The sequence below is a fragment of the Astyanax mexicanus genome, chromosome 15 (genome assembly GCF_023375975.1).
Source record: "Astyanax mexicanus isolate ESR-SI-001 chromosome 15, AstMex3_surface, whole genome shotgun sequence".
Classification (NCBI taxonomy): Eukaryota; Metazoa; Chordata; class Actinopteri; order Characiformes; family Acestrorhamphidae; genus Astyanax; species Astyanax mexicanus.
Genome location: NC_064422.1, coordinates 3373968 through 3392167, shown reverse-complemented (window position 1 = coordinate 3392167; position 18200 = coordinate 3373968). Strand labels below are relative to the sequence as shown.

The 18200-nt window shown below is 37.9% G+C and overlaps 1 protein-coding gene and 1 long non-coding RNA gene across 2 annotated transcripts; one reads left to right on the top strand and one right to left on the bottom strand.

Annotated features, from left to right (window-relative positions):
* Nucleotides 1–4986: 4986 nt before the first annotated feature.
* On the bottom strand, nt 4987–16891 carry LOC125781255 (uncharacterized). The gene is made up of 3 exons (XR_007424476.1): nt 16788–16891; nt 15903–15964; nt 4987–5588 (listed from the first exon to the last, which is right to left on the bottom strand). It is a non-coding gene; the product is annotated as an uncharacterized LOC125781255 (long non-coding RNA).
* LOC111190763 (uncharacterized) lies at nt 5599–15080 on the top strand. Its single transcript, XM_049464807.1, has 20 exons — nt 5599–5889; nt 6559–8250; nt 8374–8513; nt 8608–8812; nt 8924–9028; nt 9341–9534; nt 9680–9821; nt 10016–10657; nt 11085–11384; nt 11477–11596; nt 11690–11737; nt 11836–11919; nt 12069–12134; nt 12743–12794; nt 12882–12932; nt 13011–13055; nt 13147–13211; nt 13305–13374; nt 14309–14377; nt 14512–15080. Exons 1-9 carry the CDS (start codon nt 5718–5720, stop codon nt 11204–11206), a joined length of 3414 nt encoding a protein of 1137 aa, XP_049320764.1. The 5' UTR covers nt 5599–5717; the 3' UTR covers nt 11207–11384; nt 11477–11596; nt 11690–11737; nt 11836–11919; nt 12069–12134; nt 12743–12794; nt 12882–12932; nt 13011–13055; nt 13147–13211; nt 13305–13374; nt 14309–14377; nt 14512–15080.
* Nucleotides 16892–18200: the final 1309 nt, after the last annotated feature.

The following is an 18200-nucleotide window of genomic DNA, read 5'->3' as shown; positions in this document are numbered from 1 at the left end:
TAATTCAGCAAAACATAGATAATTCAAAAGCTTTTAAACTTCAGTTATAAATCTATTAAACATGTTTTGCACCCAGGGCCGGTGCTAGCATTTAAGCTTAAATGCTCTGTGAGACTTTGTAAGAAAGTGATCTTTACAAATTTAGTGATAAGATATAGGACTTATACTTTATAGCACTTCAAACTCTAAAACTTTCCTATATTTGCCATTAAAAGTAATAATTGTTCCTCAAGACTTAAGTGATGTTATTTGAAAATTCTTTGTTGTCCTTATGAGACAGGAGGAGTCTATAGTAGTAATATCATTTGAAACTTACATGAATAACATTTGTGGTTCAATTTGATAACAGCTTAATTTAAAAATATTATAAATCTTATTAGATATTTAAATAAGATAATGTTTGCAATATAGTGGATTTAGCCTGAAAATGTGATGTATTTTAGTAAGAAAAGGATCTGCATTTCCAAAATGTTACACTGTTCGACAGATAGCTAGTTGTGTTTCTGGTGTACAATTTTTGATTAGAGGTGGTAAAATAATGTTTATTCAGCAGTAGGGTTGCAGCGGTAACCGGTTTCACGGTATACCGTGGTATTAAAATGCACGGTTATCATACCGTGTGTGTTTGCTTATTACCGGTAAAACGCAAGCCAGCGGAGAAACTCACCCGCGCATGCGCAACTCTGCTCCGCTTCAGCTACTCAGCACACAGCGGTGAGAATGGCAGAAAGTGCATCAGACTAGAGCCTAGATTCTCTGCCCGAACCAGACCTGACCCGAGGACCGACCCGAAATCGGGTCCGTTCGGGCCGAGATTTCCCACCACATTCCTCGGGCCGGGTCGGGTTGGGCTCTAGAAAATAGTCTGAGATGTAGGCATCTGTTTTTTAATTATATATTTTATTTTTAAATAAAGCTCTGGTGTGATAATCACTATGTTAATGCTAAGTAACCAATTATTATTGTTAATGAAAACGAACCAAATAACGAAAACTGAAACTTAACTTACTTAATTATAAGGGCTGTTTTCACTCCCGCAGTTCTACAGCGGGGGGTGTTGTGCCGATTCTGTCCGCGAAGCGGGAGTCGGATTGAGCAGGGAGTCGGATTCGGCATAACAGCGGCAGCACGGCTGCACCTCGCGGCCCGCGGTGTTAGTTGTAAGCGCTCGCGCTAGCCGCAAAATACGACAGAAAACACTGAGAAACTGCAGAATTATGTATTGGACTAAAATGAGCACGAGGAGATAAAAGAGAACCTTTACCTGTGAGTAGCTCACATCAGAACACGCAAATCTCTCTCTCTCTCTCTCTCTCTCTCTCTCTCTCTCTCTCTCTCTCTCTCTCGCACGTGAACTTCTCTGCACTGTGTTTAGCTGTTCTTAAAAATAATTTTAATTAAATAATAGTTCTATGCTTCTATGTTAGTGTTAATTTACATAATTCTGATCATATTTCGCTCATTCAAACCTGAAAACAGAGCCTGAAAACAGACTTGTAATCTTGTAATCAACAAGCTTGTAATTAATGTGGCCGTAAAGTCACAGCTAAAGGAGGAAATACATCAAACCTGTTCTCCCATCTCCGAGAACACCACCCCGCCGTGCAGAGCAAAGTATGTGTTTAGTTTATAATTTTAATCTGAACATAAATAAAACCTCTTTGTAGTCGTGCATAACCCATGCGGTAAGCGCCCGCAAAAGCGCTGAGTTATCCGAAATTTGGGCACGCAGGTACAGGCGTGAAGTGCGTGCTACGATGGATTCACGTGTCCGTGTAAAGGTACTCGTCGGACTGGATGTGAAAGACGCCATTCATTTACATGCGTTCATTTTCAAATTCTGACGTGCCTGTTTTTCATATGTTGAAGGTTTTAAGTAGTGAAAGCCTTAAAATAGAAATCTCTATTGTGAGGATCATGTCAGAAATAAATCCCCTCTTTCTGCAGTATCTGGTTATATACCAACTTTTTTTTATATATACACTCTTAATGCCCTTAAGAGTAGTGGAAAAACATGGTTTCCTTCACCTGATGGTGTAGTTTCTACAATAAATAGTTAATTGAACAAAAAAATAATAATATATGTAACAAACTGTGATACCGTGATAACCGTGATACCGCGGTATTTTCCGAGACGGTTATCATACCGTGAAAATCTCATACCGTTGCAACCCTATTCAGCAGTAAACTTATTCCCCAGCAAACATGCCCACACTGGGCCAATGAGGGCCCAATGTGGGCCAACACATCGGCCCCGTATGGGCAGCCCACATCGGGCCATTGGGGATTTGCACATCGGTGCGGTATCGGCCCCACGCCATCGGCCCCATATGGGCAGCCCACATCGGGCCATTGGGGACTTGCACGTTGGTGCGGTATCGGCCCCACGCCATCGGCCCCATATGGGCAGCCCACATCGGGCCATTGGGGATTTGCACATCGGTGCGGTATCGGCCCCACGCCATCGGCCCCATATGGGCAGCCCAAATCGGACCATTGGGGATTTGCACGTCGGTGCAGTATCGCCCCCATATGGGCAGCCCACTTAGGGCCAACGGAGATTTGCTCATCGGGACGGCACCAGCACCATGGCGTCGGCCCATTTCAGGCAGCCCACATTGGGCCAATGGAGATTTGCTCACCAGTATAGCGTCGGCCCCACGGCGTGGGCCCTTTTCAGGCAGCCCACATTTGGCCAGCGAAGATTTACTCCTCTATACAACATCAACACCAAAGCATTGGCCCATTGGGCCAACAGAGATTTGCAGAGCTCTAACACACACACACACACACACACACACACACACACACACTGACTCATGCCCTCAGTGGAAAACCAATTGTGGCCCCAAATTTTTAGAACTGTGCAATATTGAACAGAGAACACTTTTCAAGGAAGAAAATTTAAAGCTGTGCTATTGGCACTTTGACATTTTTTGCAACTGGCTGTAAAACAATTAAATAAATAACACAATTTAAAGTGTATAGTAAATTAATTAATTTATTACAAAGTATCATGTATGAAATATAAACAACACACAACATTATTTAAGTAAATTACTTAATAATAAATCCCAAATTTATATTTTAGCATGTAGATAAACATGTACTGCATAAATATCTCCATTTGCAAAAACAGTATTTATAATAAACAGTATGATATAAATATCAAACATAATACAAAATAACAAAGAATTATACAACTTAAATTAATATATATATATATATATATATATATATATATATATATATATATATATATATATATATATATATATATATATATATATATATAAACATCAATAAAAACAGCAAATCATATTCTTGAATAAATACTTAAATGCACTAGACTGATGTAGCAGATGAATAATAAACTGATACTATTATTGCTACTGGAACAAAGCCTCTGGGGTGGGTTTCCCGAAAACAGTCAACCTTAGCCAATAACAAATGACGTGAGTAAAGAACGAGCCAGTTCTGCGAGTGTTTCCCAAAGAGCTTCGCAACGTGAAGATTAACAAAGGAGGTTAAAGAACATCTTTGTTGACTCCTCCCCCGAAACAGCGCGCTCAATCGATCCACAAATATCGATTATTATGCAGTATTTATTCAGTATTACACCCTAAAAATGTAAAAAAGTGTTGTAATCATCAATATTATACATATTTTGAAATTTAAATTACAAAAGGATGTACTTTGGCATTAATAAAATACTCCTAAAGATACATATGACTAAATAAATAAGTCATATGTTTATATATAAATGTTTAATAAAAATTAAACTTTTTTTACTTTTATAAAACTATTATTGTTAATATATATATATTATATTAATAGATATTGTACTAATATTATTAATAGTAATATTGATAATATTAATTTATTATTATTATAATTATTAATAATATAAAAATAATATAATAATACATATACGTATGTTCCGGTGTGTGTGTATATATATATATATATATATATACACACACACACACACACACACTCTGTAAAGCTCCAGCTCATCCTAAATCACCATCTCAGTTGGGTTTAGGTCAGGGGATTGTAAAGGCCATGCACCTTTTTGTTAACTTTTGTTAATTCCATATGCGTCAATTAATTATTTTCATAGTTTTAATATTAATCGACAATGTAAAAAAAAAAAAAACATTAAATGAGACGTGTCAACTGACTGGTATTTATATATTTGTGAGCTGACACACCCCAGAGTTTGCCCAGATGAACGGCCACAATCTTGGTTAGAAGCATCTAAATAAAGAATAATATTAAATATTACCTGCACATTCACCGATACCCTTTACAATACGTGTAGGTGTGATTAAAGACACCGCAGGCGTCCCCTGCACCGGACCTACAGTACCAGGGATTTTCCCAATAGCATGGAAATATATTGTATTGTGCTGTAATTCCCGGGCTGGTGGGAAGTGTATATAAGTGTGTATTCCACAGTAACAGCCTGATTACAGAATCCACGGACTTGGTCACTTTGCAGCTTTGCTTAGACCGTGAGCATCATCTACAGGAATCTGGATTTTAATAATTTATGGGTTTGATTGGTCAATTCCAGTATGCCCAGTCAGACTACAAGCCACAGACAAAGTTGGCATTATAATATAATATAATATAATATAATATAACTCATTCACTCACTGGCTGGAGTCTATACCAGCCGGGATCGGGCTGAAGGCAGAATACACCCTGGACAGGCCGCCAATCCATCGCAGGGCAGACAGACACACAGACACATCCACTCACACCTAAGGGGCAATTTTTATCCGACATCCAATTAGCTTTGGACTGTGGGAGGAAACCGGAGCACCCGCAGACACGTCAAATAATATAATATAATATAATATAATATAATATAATATAATATAAATTATTATAATAATTATATATATATATATATATATATATATATATATATATATATATATATATATATATATATATATATAATTTGTTATAATTAATAGTAACAAAATATAATTGCTTCAACAAGGGAAATTATCATTTTTCTCCCTCAAAATTGGCGGTCCCTGGTGTTTAAGGTGCTGAACTGCAAGTAGAGATCCCTTAAAGAAGCTCGTTAAGAATAACGACTGGGTGAGGGCACTCGTTAATCTGCGAGCGAGTTTACGTAGTACTTTAGTTACGCACGGGTTTGGGAAACACTCTTTAATTAACGATCAATCTTAAGTACGAGTTAACAAAGTTCTTAGCGTTACGAAGCTTTCAGGAAACCCACCCCTGATCTCTATTATTAATTTTATTCCTCTTGCTTGTAGACTTGGAACCAAAATGTCATCCCAATCAAACCAGTAAAAAAAAATTCTAATTGAATATAACATTAGTTTTTGCATTAAGTTTTTTATCTCACAGCAATAATAAGGAAGGAGAAAATAGACACATGTATTTTACATAAATAGAACAGATATAGTTAATCATAATATCAAAAATGAATATTGTTTATGCATTAATATAGCATAGATCATAAATTAACTATTTTTTTGAAGAGACTGCATGAGACGATGCTTCCGTCCACCTGAACGGTCCCGTGAATTCCAAAGCCAAACCTTTGGAGAAGGGTCTGTCTGCAGAGCCGCAGAGCCACGGATATACGCCAGCAGATTCACGCCAGCAGATTCAAGCCGGTGGCATTCTGAGCATGCGCAGTAGGACAACGCGATTCTGCTGGGATTGAAATGCATGTTTCAATCCGAAAAGGCAATTCCGTGCCAAAATATGAGCAATGTGGCACATGTTGCCAAAAATATCACTGCCCGTTGTGCTCCATACAGCATTATAAGCCAACATCGGCCACAAAACTTAGGAGTCACCTAAAACTCCATTTTAACCGAGCAGTCCAACATGAAGGTAAGTCAGTGAATACAATAAGTATTTTACACAATCGTTATATTATTATATTAATATCAGACTATAGACTATATAGAGTATATATGTATGTATATATACGTATATAATGTATGTATGTGTGTGTGTGTGTGTGTGTGTGTGTGTGTGTATACTTCACAATATACAAAATATACTTTAAAAAATAGGCTACTTCAAAATCATGATCAGTTTGTCTGATTTTACTATGTATGACCATGTATTTGCAGAAAGTAAATTAAAAAAAATATATATATAAAAAGATTCAATGCTTTCAGACCTCAAATAATGCAAAAAAAAACAAGTTAATATTCATATAGAAACATTAATTCTAATTCTAAAATGAACTTTCTTTGCATTATTTGCAGTATTTGATTTTTTTTTTGTTTATTTTTCATTTACATTTTATTTGTAATTTGGGAGAAACAGTGTCAGTAATTTATAAAATAGAACAACAGCGTTTATTTTACTCAAGTATATACCTATAAATAGTAAAATCAGAGAAACTGATCATTTTGAAGTGGTCTCTTATGTGTATGCCATATGATATTGTATAACTGATGTTGTGGCAAAAGACTGTTGTTGTTGTTGTTACTAAGTCTTTTATATTTTTATGGCCCCACGCTTTATAAAATTTCTTTTCTCATGTTTCAGGATACACTATTCACCGATGTGGCTTAGGGTGCAGGGTACAACTCCATTATCACTGCATGTACTGTCAGTCAACTGTGCTGCGTAAGGAAGACTTTGAAAACCATTTGATTGTGTGCAAGACTAAACAATCAACCACAACACCTCTGTCTAAGCAATGTTCTTCAAGTCCCAAGCTGTGCCCACCAAGTGCTGAGCCATGCACACCTAGTATTGAGCCATGCCCCCACAGTGTAAAGCTGCAAGTACCCAGTTTACAGCTGGAAGCAACACGTGCAAAGCCATGTCCACCCAGTGTAGAGCTAGAAGCAACAAGTGCAAAGCCATGTCCACCCAGTGTACAGGAAGCAACACGTGCAAAGCCATGTCCACCCAGTGTACAGGAAGCAACATGTGCAAAGCCATGTCCATCTAGTGTACAGCTAGAAGCAACAAGTGCAAAGCCATGTCCACCCAGTGTACAGCTGGAAGCAACAAGTGCAAAGCCATGTCCATCTAGTGTACAGCTGGAAGAACCCAGTGCAAAGGTGCCTGCACCTGGTACCAAGCAGTTCCTACCCAGTGTAGAGCCGTCTCTTTCCAGTGCCAAGCCATGTATGTCCAGTGCAGAGACATGTCCACATAGGGCAGAAGAAGCTGACCTGGAAATTCATGCACTCAAAAGAGTTCGTGTGAGGCCTGTTGTCCGTGAAAAATGTCCTATGTGCAAAGTTCTTATGAACAAACGCAACATCAGAAAGCATATAGACCGTAAGCATACAAACCAGGAGCTTTTTGATGTAACTTCTAAATACCACCTTAGGAGTGAGTGTATTGATGAGGTTAATGGTATCTTTTCTGTCCAAAAGACTTTCCATGGCCACAGTGTCCCTCTTCATGTCCAGAATAAAACATGGGGTGAAAATCATCATGTGTTTTGTGAGTCACAGAACTGTCAAGTTAACATGGATTTAGCATGGAGGAGTGGCCTAAAATCATATAAATGTGTACATCTTAGGTCAATCACTTACTGTACAGGTTCATGTAAGTCTAGCACACTGCTAGAAGGTTCTTTAACAAAGATGGTGCAAACTAAATGGTTCAGTGAAGAGACAAAAAAGAATTGCCTTGCACGACAGAGACTGGCCAGAGAGAATAATGTTCCTCTCTCTGTTTGCCTAAATATAGGATTTCCTCAAGCAAAGAAAGTTGTGTCTGTATTTGAGCCCACTGTCTCATATTACAGTCGCCTTGGACGAGTTATGGTGGTGTACAACAGCAGATTAAACTCGTGGCATTGTCCGTGTTCTAAAACAAGACGGTCCTGTGCACATATTTATGTGGCCAAGTGGCATCTTTTCCAAGAACAGTCTGATTTGTTCAGGACAGTTCGAAGCACAGAAGAGATGGATCCAATTGCTGGCACAATCGAGCATGAACGTCTTGGGGACACAGACGAGAAGGGAGTGACAAGTCCTACATACCCACCAAAAGGTGATGGCCTGAACAGTATGGTGAAATACATACTCAGAAAGAAGAAGGTACCTGCTGTGTTACCAGAACATTTACGCCTACCATCAAAAGAATTGCAGTACCCAAGATATATAATTCCAGAGGAAATGATGTGCCAGATCTGTCCAGGGAATGTGCCTCTCAGTGAACCGATCCTCATCACTGACAAAGCAAGGATCCTTACCAGCTTTGGCATTGTTCAAAGTAAGTTACATTTCTATACACCAGTTTATATTATCAAGCTCTGAGAAAAATATGCCTAAACTATAAAACTGTTGCTCTGTTGTCATTAATGTTGAATCTTCTGTTGAATAATCCAATCACTAGATGTTTCCACCTACTGCAAACGTTGCCCAGACTGTGAGGTCTATTACCGATATCAAGAGTGGAAGGATGGGGTTCATAATTTCAGTGACCACATATTACTTGACCTACCCCTGTGTATCAAACTGAGAAACCTACTACAGGTAATGTATATAGATACCACTAGACTAATATCTAATCTCTTATGTAATTCCTTTTTTCTGGAAAACATTGGCATTGTATTATTTTTCAACCAAGGTCCATACAGCAGTCAGCAGAGCAGTTGATTATATCCAGCTTAACACAGGAGTAAGGTTCCCCTCAAAAGACACAGTGCTCCATGGATATCTGCATTTTGAAGCCCTCACAGACCATGAATACAAGTATTCATGTGTCACCTGTGGTGATCATCCTGCTGTGGTCATAATGGATTTGCATAAGAAGGCTGCTTTTCATTTGTCAAGTAAGACATTTTGCAGAATATAATGATGCAACTGTTCCCTGCCTTTTGTAAATTATTGAAATTATTTAAGAATTTCATAATACTTTACGTTTTCCTTCTTCACCACTTAAGTAACTGACCTGGGAGGACCACCACATAATTATACTGGCGAAGTGGATATAGAGAAGTTTTGGGATGCTCTGACCATGGAGATGATTGGTCGTGGATTTGTAAAAAGTAATTAAACCTTCAGAAAATATGCTTTTTGTCAGAATTTCACAATTCTGGTCTTGGAGTACCCTTGCCTTGGACATTTGTATGGGTGCAGTTCTAACAGACCCACTTTAACTCAGGAAAGGCTTGTGTTTTTGCTGATTAGTTCAATCAGCAAAAAACAATATCTTATATAGTAAAAAGTAAAAAACAGAAAGATATCTAGTCAGGTATATTCCAGGACCAGGATTTGAAAAACACAGTCTTGTGTTACTGATGTTGTATGCATAACAGACCAAGATGCATTAACGTAACTCTTTTTGACATCTTCTTGAGGTTCAAAACACAATCCATTTGCAGTCCCACCGACCTATCACTTTTGGGCTCCATGGATTGGTCCATGTACAAGGAAGGCTGACATTGTGCTCAATACTGAGTTTGCAAAGATGCATGCTCCAAAATCCACTGCTGAAGTAGAAGAGCTAACCGTCACTGAGGAACGTCTGACAGATGAGCTTTCTAAACAAAAGGTAAATATGACTATATTAAAACTAAACTAACTAAACTGTTTTAAACTTGTGGTTTAATGAGGTACACATACACTGACTAAATCTAAACAAATCTTATCATATATTTTCATAGAATTACTTTAACTAGACATTTTTTTTGTACTAGGTGGGAGTCATACGAAATTTATGTAGAGAGTGTGGTTTAGACTCCAGAGGATCACGCAGTGATCTCCTTCTCAGACTTTCCAGTGAGATGAAAACAAGACAGGCTTATGATAAAGTGTTTGAGAAAATTTGGGCAGCCTCAGGTAATCCTATTTTTCACTAAAACACATGTCTTGAATGGTGCATATTATGCTATTATAATTATAATGTATAAAGGATATATATTAATTGAAATGCAAAATGCAAAAATGAATGTTTATTGTGATGTGCAATGGCTATCTTACGTATTCTTCTAACTCTGACATTGTTGTGGTCTCATTTACACATTTTCTCTCAGGAGGATGGGCCGTGGTCATGTGCCCCTGTGGCATTGTGTACAGTATCAAGCACAACATTCGTGCTGAGAGTCCACGTGACTTTGCAGATATTCTTCTCTCATGGAGGCACATGCCGAATGTTGTCATATATGATTTTGCACGTGGGCTAGCCACCCATACTAACTTGAGAGAACCCGAAAGGGTGCCCTTTAAACCCTTTGAAGGTCGATTAAGGGCACCTTCTAAGGAAACAATAGCCCTTGCAAAACAAGGAAAGGTTAAGGTATCCCTACATTGGCTAGACAGTCCCAAAGTAGTCCCAGACAAGGGGGGTCACCCAGTTACTGGCTCAGCACAGCATTATTGCCTATATGACAAGTTTCATGAGGCAAATACAAAAGACGACAGGGACCTACTTCGGAAAATTTCCCTGGTCCCACAGCTGGCTGGCAAAATAAATAGTCAAGTGGCAGAGCAACTATTTGGCAAACTTAGAAAAAACAACTACTTCCTGAACATGAGCCAGCCCTCTACTCATGTATTCTTGATGAGGAACATTGTTCATCACATGAATGTACAAAAAAACAAAGCCAGGTTGGAGACAATCCAAAGGACCTTTGGAGTTGAAGTGTCAATGAACATCCACAGTCAAGCTGTGATTGGTGAGCAACAGGAATATAATATTTATTTCATATTCATATTTTTCTCTAAAAACATTGTCACCAACTACATAAAATACAGCTTATTTATTTGTTTATTGATTGTGTGTCCAATATGTGAGAACCCCCTGGTAAATGTGAATCTAAAGTCTAGATTTGCCGTTTATTCCTTTGCTAATATGATCGCATATCACAATGCACATGTGAAATATCTTGAATAGATTTATACAACACTTCATAGGTTCAGCCAGTATATGGCAGACTGACAGATGGCAAACTGTTTTATGTCTAACAGTGAAATGTCAGGTTCTTATTGCAATTTCTTCAAAAATGTATATGTTCATTACCAACAGACGTACATTAATTGCATTGGTCAGCACTGTAATCATTACAATAGTAGTGTTTTGTATCATGGTGTGTGTTGTTTCAGGATCTGCAGTTTCCTCTGAGATCACTGCTGACACAGTACCTGACACAGTACCTGACACAGTACCTGACACAGTACCTGACACAGTACCTGACACACAAGTGGTGGTTTCAACTGGTGAGTGATGCATTGTGAGTGATGTTTGTCTGGGATGTTCTTGATCATGTGCTTACTCTGCTCTTTTGTATAGTTGAAGCAGTACAGGTATGTGGAGATGAATGTCGACATCTGACATCGCTGGACAACATTCATGCCACAAGAGCTGCCTGGAACTTCACTTTACATCCTGGTCAGATGGCACTGGTATGATTCTTTAAAAATATAGAAAACATGATAATTTACTAAATTAATTAATAATTTAATTGCTTATCTAAATACCTGGATATTGTTCCAAGCTTGATTATGTTCTGGACACAATGAGGACTCCAGATGAGCCAGTAGTTGACGTTGGCACAACCACACTAAAGCGCTCTGACTTCATATCATTGGGTTTATGTGAAGAAGTAGAGGCAACAGTAAGTCTGTTTTACTGCCACATATATATTACTATACATTAATTGGAAAACCCCGCTTAATTCTGTTTCTGTATTCCTGATGCAATATTATAGATTGTCAATTGCTGTTTTAAAGTGATAAGCGACATCGGAATACATCTGGTATGTTTGTACAGTTCATTGCATTCTGTGATTGCTTTTGAAATATTGAAAATAAGCAACTGGCAGTTATAACAACTATATATTTTAATATTTTTTAGGGAAAGGATGTGCATGCCATTGATTCATACGTTATAGCAAGTTGGATGCCCCCTCTAGATGCAGATCCAATTCAGTCTGTTCCTGTAAGTGATCACTTTCTTTCGGATTTTCCTTCATGCTGTTCTAGAAAGGCACAATTGTGTTCTGAACCCATTAATTCTTATGGACTATTCATTGTTTTGTCTACCTATTAACTATCTGTTTGTATTCTATTTTAAATCGGATCTCTAAGGTGGATGCAGCATCTAAGGACATGATTCTTCTTCCTGTGTGGAAACCAGGACACTGGGTTTTGTGTGTACGTATGCATTTTTACTGAACCGTACAATACTTGGAATAATTCCCAACCAACTTATCAGAGAGATATTTTACATTGCGGCAAAGGAAATGTCATGCAGAGGAATGTTGCAAGCCTGTAGACTCTATATTTTACAGGTCTTGAAGCCAAAAGTCAGAGTGATGCACTTTCTTGACTCCCTAAACCCCCATGTCTACGGCGATGTGTCATTATTCAGGTTTTACATACCAATTAAAAATTTGGCCCAAGTTCGATGTTGGCCATGCAGGTTCCCTCTTACACTGTTCAAAGATTTTTTGTTTGTTTGTTGGCTTATTTGATGCTATGCTCCATTTGCTTTTGCTTGCTGTTCAAGTTATTTGCATGTGTTCTTTGCATGTGTTCAGTTGGATTCAAACCAAGTTGGTAAATTGTCTTCACCACAAACTGTTCTGGAGTGCTGTAAGACAAATCAATTGTATTTATATATCCAAATCAGTTTTAAAAAATAATGATAATAGGATTAAAAGATACACATTATCATTTAATATTGTTTATTATCAAACAGATTAAATGTGTGATACAGTTACATAATGACAAAGTTTAATATACATACTTTCATTTTGCAGCAAACTAGCTATGACAATATCACCAGGCCACTGGATCCTGATGAAAAACAAGGTAAGGGTAAATTCTGTGGGACCACAATCATGTGGTACTTTGGATTTCCTTTTTCATGCTTTTCTTTTTTTTGGTTTGTCATTTCAGGATATCCCCCAGCAACATGATGTGACATCCTGTGGAGTCTTCATGATTATGGTAAGTCTTTGGACCTTTTAGTTTTTATTTAATCTGTAGTATTAAAAAATAACGTATTGCAAAATAAATATGTTTCAGTATGCATTGCACATCGTCTTGAATGAGCCATTCAGTTTCACTTCTGTAAGTCTTATTCTGGAACATTACATTTAAATTATTGTCACATTTCTCGTTTTAAGTTTTAGTATTTATTGAAGTATTGCTTGTTTCTCAGCATGACATTCCAGTCATCAGACGGTGGTGGTGCTTACTCCTCATGGAGAATTTTCCCCTTGGAGGGTAGGTGCCAAACTTTCATGCTGCATAACTTCTTATTCTCTCTCTCTCTCTCTCTCATATCTATCTATATATATATATGTTTTTTATTCATAGACATGGAAGGCGATTTGCACACTGGGCTGCAGAGGCCATGGAACTTGGGCCTTATCCCACTAAAAGTGAGGTAATTAATTTATTGAGTTATTATTTATTATTATATAATTATAATTTGGCATGGGAATATGTCAAAACTAGGGTATAGATCATGACAATTGTGTTTTGATTTATGTGATGTGGGCCAATACATATACTTGAATTCTGAAGTATGTGATTTAATAAAGTAAATTTACTGTAGATTGTCATATCAGAATATTTGGCCACCTACTTGTATCCATCTTCACTGTCCATGTTATCAGCTCCACATATCATATAGGAGCAGTTTGTAGTTGTACACTTACAGACTGTAGTACCTCTATTTCTTTGTATACTTTATTGCCCTGTTCTTAAATAGTCCAATAGTTCAATAGTCAGGACCCCCACAGGACCACCATTGAGCAGGTATTACATGTAGGTGGATCATTCTCACAACTGCAGTGACACTGATGTGGTGGTGGTGTGTTAGTGTGTGTGTGTCGATCAGATAAAGCAGTGCTGATGGACACCTCAGTGTCACTGCTGGACTGACAATAGTCTACCAGCCAACAGTGTCCGCAGATGAGCTTTCGTCTCCGACATTACACCTACAAGGTGGATCAGCAACACCAGCACACACATTTTAATGCACCACCACCACATCAGTGTCACTGCAGTGCTGAAAATAATAACACCACCCACATAGTACCTGCTCTGTGGGGGTCCTGAACATTGAAGAACAGGGTAATAAAGTATACAGCACATGTACTACAATCTGTAAGTGTAGAACTGCTCCTATATGGTATGTGGAGCTGATCACATGGACAGTGGGTGTAGAAACAAAAAGGTCAGGTGTACATATGATTGTGCTTGTGATTTCTGCTTGATTTTAGTAAGTAGTGCACGTGCAAAGCATGTAACAATGTGTTAATGATTGTGGTTCTGAGAGAAAAAATAATACAGCATATCACATACCTATTCTACAGTCAAAGAATAGAACAGAAGAAATGGAACCTGAGAGTGGAGCACGAGAGGAGGTCACTACACCTCTTGAAGTATGTACAATAAATATTTGCATTACTGTACAGATTTTTAAAGTGTTTAGCAATTCTCTATTTTTTTATTTTTATAATGTTCACTTCAAATTGTAAAAATGTTGACAACTGTTTTTTTTATGTTTCCCACAAAGAACAAAGGTGTAATCAGACATATAAAAGCAGGTGTTGAATGGCTGAAGAATAGTCAGCATCTGCTGAAGGACAAATGCCTGACACCACAAATCCTTTCCATGGAGGAGGAAGATGCGCGGAATGCCCTTGCTCATCTGGAGGCTCACTGTACAGCATCTGTGTATGAGGATGATATGGATGAGGATGAAATAAGGGCCCCATTTTATTTTACCTTTAAAAGCATGAAAGACATGGGCTTGTTCTTGTCAGAGGTTAGGGATAAAAGAAAGATTATGGTATCCTCTTTTTACAACCCTGATATTTAAGGTGTTTCCTACACCTATACCAACATCAGAAACATCAGTAGCCTATTCACAGAAAATTCACTGAAGTATTCCGTTGATTACTTTTTTTCTGCTGCTTATGTTGATTTGTGTTGATTGCCGTTAAGTACAGTTTTTTGTTTGTTTCAGTTGCTTATTATTAACCTACTATTTTATTGTCTTAATACAGTTATTATGCTCATTTTATGTCTCTTTATGTTGTTTTATTATTGCACATGGAATTGTACACATAAAGACCATGTATTATTAAAGCCATTGCTCAACTTTGAGCTTGAATTAAGCAGATGAGTGATATTTTGTCCTTCTAATTATTATAGCTAATTAAGGTATTTAATTCCTAGGCATATTCATGTCCAATTTTAGGGTGCTTACATAAATCATTAGCTAGGTTATACAATCATGTGTGCAATATTTACCATGTAAATGTCTATATGTATTTGTTTTAGCCCAGTGTTTAACATTATGCTCAGTTTAATTCCTGCACATGTGGTAAGATAAATCAATGGTTTGTTCATCACAGATTTGGGACACTTTTAACTCACAGCTCAGAACAAAAGAATGTAAATGTAAGTGTCCAAAAAAAAAGACAATCAGTATAAAAAATGAGAGAACTTCATTTTTATTGGCATGGAAACCATAAATCTAAATATAAAACATTGCACCAAAGTTATATTATGATATACATCACGTATTGTATATTTGATGTGAATAGTTAATTCTGGCATATACATGTTATGAGTAAATGTAAAAGTAAATCCCATGTAAGCCAACTATCAACTATCAATGTTGAGGTTAAATTGAAGGGTAATTGAACAATATGTCTACATAGACCATTAGTCTATCGAGGCACATAAGACTAATATGTGTCAGAATATGATATGAATACCTCCTAAAACTTTTTAACTAACCCTAGCTAAGTCAAACCAGTTATTTAACGCTAAGAAAACCGAAGAAGGTATCAACGCATGCTGACGCATGCGCAGAATGCCACTGGCTTGAAACTGCTGGCGTGAATCTGCTGGCGTATATCCGTGGCTCTGCGGCTCTGCAGACAGATACTATTGAACCTTTGCAACCTGCTCGATCTCTGCATCCTTTGGTGGTGGCATGATTGATCTTCTCACGGCCTCTTAAAATAATAATATAGAGATATGAGAATGCAGTCAGGTAAATACTACATCTGTTAGTGTCTTTTCATGTACAATGCTTAATTTTAGAGAAATTTGCAGACTGTATTTGATTACAGTGATTCTTATATAGTGATAGTTATTTGAATTTGAATTTGAATTTCTTCAGGCTATTCATGGTGAAACATAAATAGCCTTTACAGTCACTGTGTGTGACTGGTAGTTACATTCTATAAACATGTGAGGTGGCCGATATCAGGATATCAGGTTCACAAAAATACCAAAACTTTTTAAAATGATATCTTTCCCTTAGCTTAACTGGCTATCTTTCCCTTAGCTTAGCTGGATATCTTTCCCTTAGCTTAACTGGCTATATTTCCGTTAGCTTAGCTGGCTAGCTTTCCGTTAGCTTAACTGGCTATCTTTCCCTTAGCTTAACTGGCTATCTTTCCCTTAGCTTAAGTGGATATCTTTCCATTTTCCATTTCCCTTAATATTTCCCTTAGCAAGCCATTGTTCCCTTAGCTGGTTATTGTTGACATACTTGGATATAAAGTTAACTTACTTAACAGCAGTCTTTCTCCAAGAGCCGAGATAAGCTGCCAACTTGGGAGCCCCTTGTGTTATTTAAATGTGAGGTAAATTCTCATTCTAACTTAGCACAATGCTAACTTTTTTTAGCACAATGCTAACTTTTTTTAGCACAATGCTAACTTCGACATAGCTACCCTTATAATGCTACAATAACCTGAGAGTGGTAACTGCATTAGCACCACATTAGCAAAAAATAGAAAAGCGGATAGTAGAACAGAAATTATAACTTACCTTTTAGTCACTTTGACAGACCAAAGTCACTCACTGACTTTGCCTTTAAGCTTGATCATTGCTCTGTGGTAAAGGCACGTGCAGGGAGGGGGGAGGGGGAGGGGGGTGGATTCGTCGGTCACATGATCCACATTGACATGCCCTCACTGCCCTGTTGCGCCCACACGAATACACACAAATTAAATATCACATGCAAAAATAAAAAAATATGTAACTTTTATAACCTTGCTTGCTGGCTTACACAAAGTGTATAGTCAAGCACAAATACATTTATAATTTAATATTTTTATTTATTTATTATCAGCACTACCAATAATAAAGGTGAGATTATGAATCAGCACCATGGAGCAAATTCGTAGCTATCCAAAATATTAAATAAAAATATTTTTATAAATAAAAATGTATAGCTATACAGTATATGTCTTGACAAATATGAGATGTTACTGGGTGTGTGTGTGTGTGTGTGTTTTATGTGCATCAGAGTTTATCAATGATATTGCAGGTGTTTCAAATTTTTTCTCCATGTGCACCCTTTTGACTTTGAGCACCTGCCCCTCCAAAGGTCTCTGCACAACTCTGCTGTGGTACCTTGATTTTTCTCCACTTTTGGTTTAGAAAATATTTCAGAGCTGATGCTACATTTCACACAGTGTTGCTCCTATCCACTAAGCTAGCTAATCTACCTAGCTCTCACAGACAAAAACAATAAAAAATATTCAGATACCCTTCATATGAACTTGTTATGACACAAACTTTCAGATTGTAAAATATTGAATGGTAAATTTGGGCTGACCCAGAGTAACCTAGCATAGGATTTGTGTGGGCATGCTCACATATGTGTGCGTGCTGCCCACATATAACCCACAATGCCTACAGTGTGTAAATGGTGCAGGCTGAATTTGGGCTGACCCACAGTGTCCCTGCATGACATTTGTGTGCACATGCCAAAGTGCAGGTTGCAGACATATAACCCATACCGGCCCTTCAGGGTATGAAATGGTGCAGGCTGAATTTGGGCTGACCACATTGGCTCTGCATGGGAATTGTATGGGCATGCTAAACTGTGCTTTGCCCACATATATCCTACACTGGCCCTTCAGGATGTAAAATGGTGCAGGCTGAATTTGGGCTGACCCACACTGGCTCTGCATGGGATTTGTGTAGGCATGCTAAAGTGTTTTGCCCACATATATCCTACACTGGCCCTTCAGGGTGTGAAATGGTGCAGTGCACTGGCTCTGCATGGGATTTGTGTGGGCATGCCAGAGTGTGGGTTGCCCACATTTAACCCACACTGGCCCTTCAGGGTGTGAAATAGTGCAGGCTGAATTTGGGCTGACCCACACTGGCTCTGCATAGGATTTGTGTAGGCATGCTAAAGTGTTTTGCCCACATATATCCTACACTGGCCCT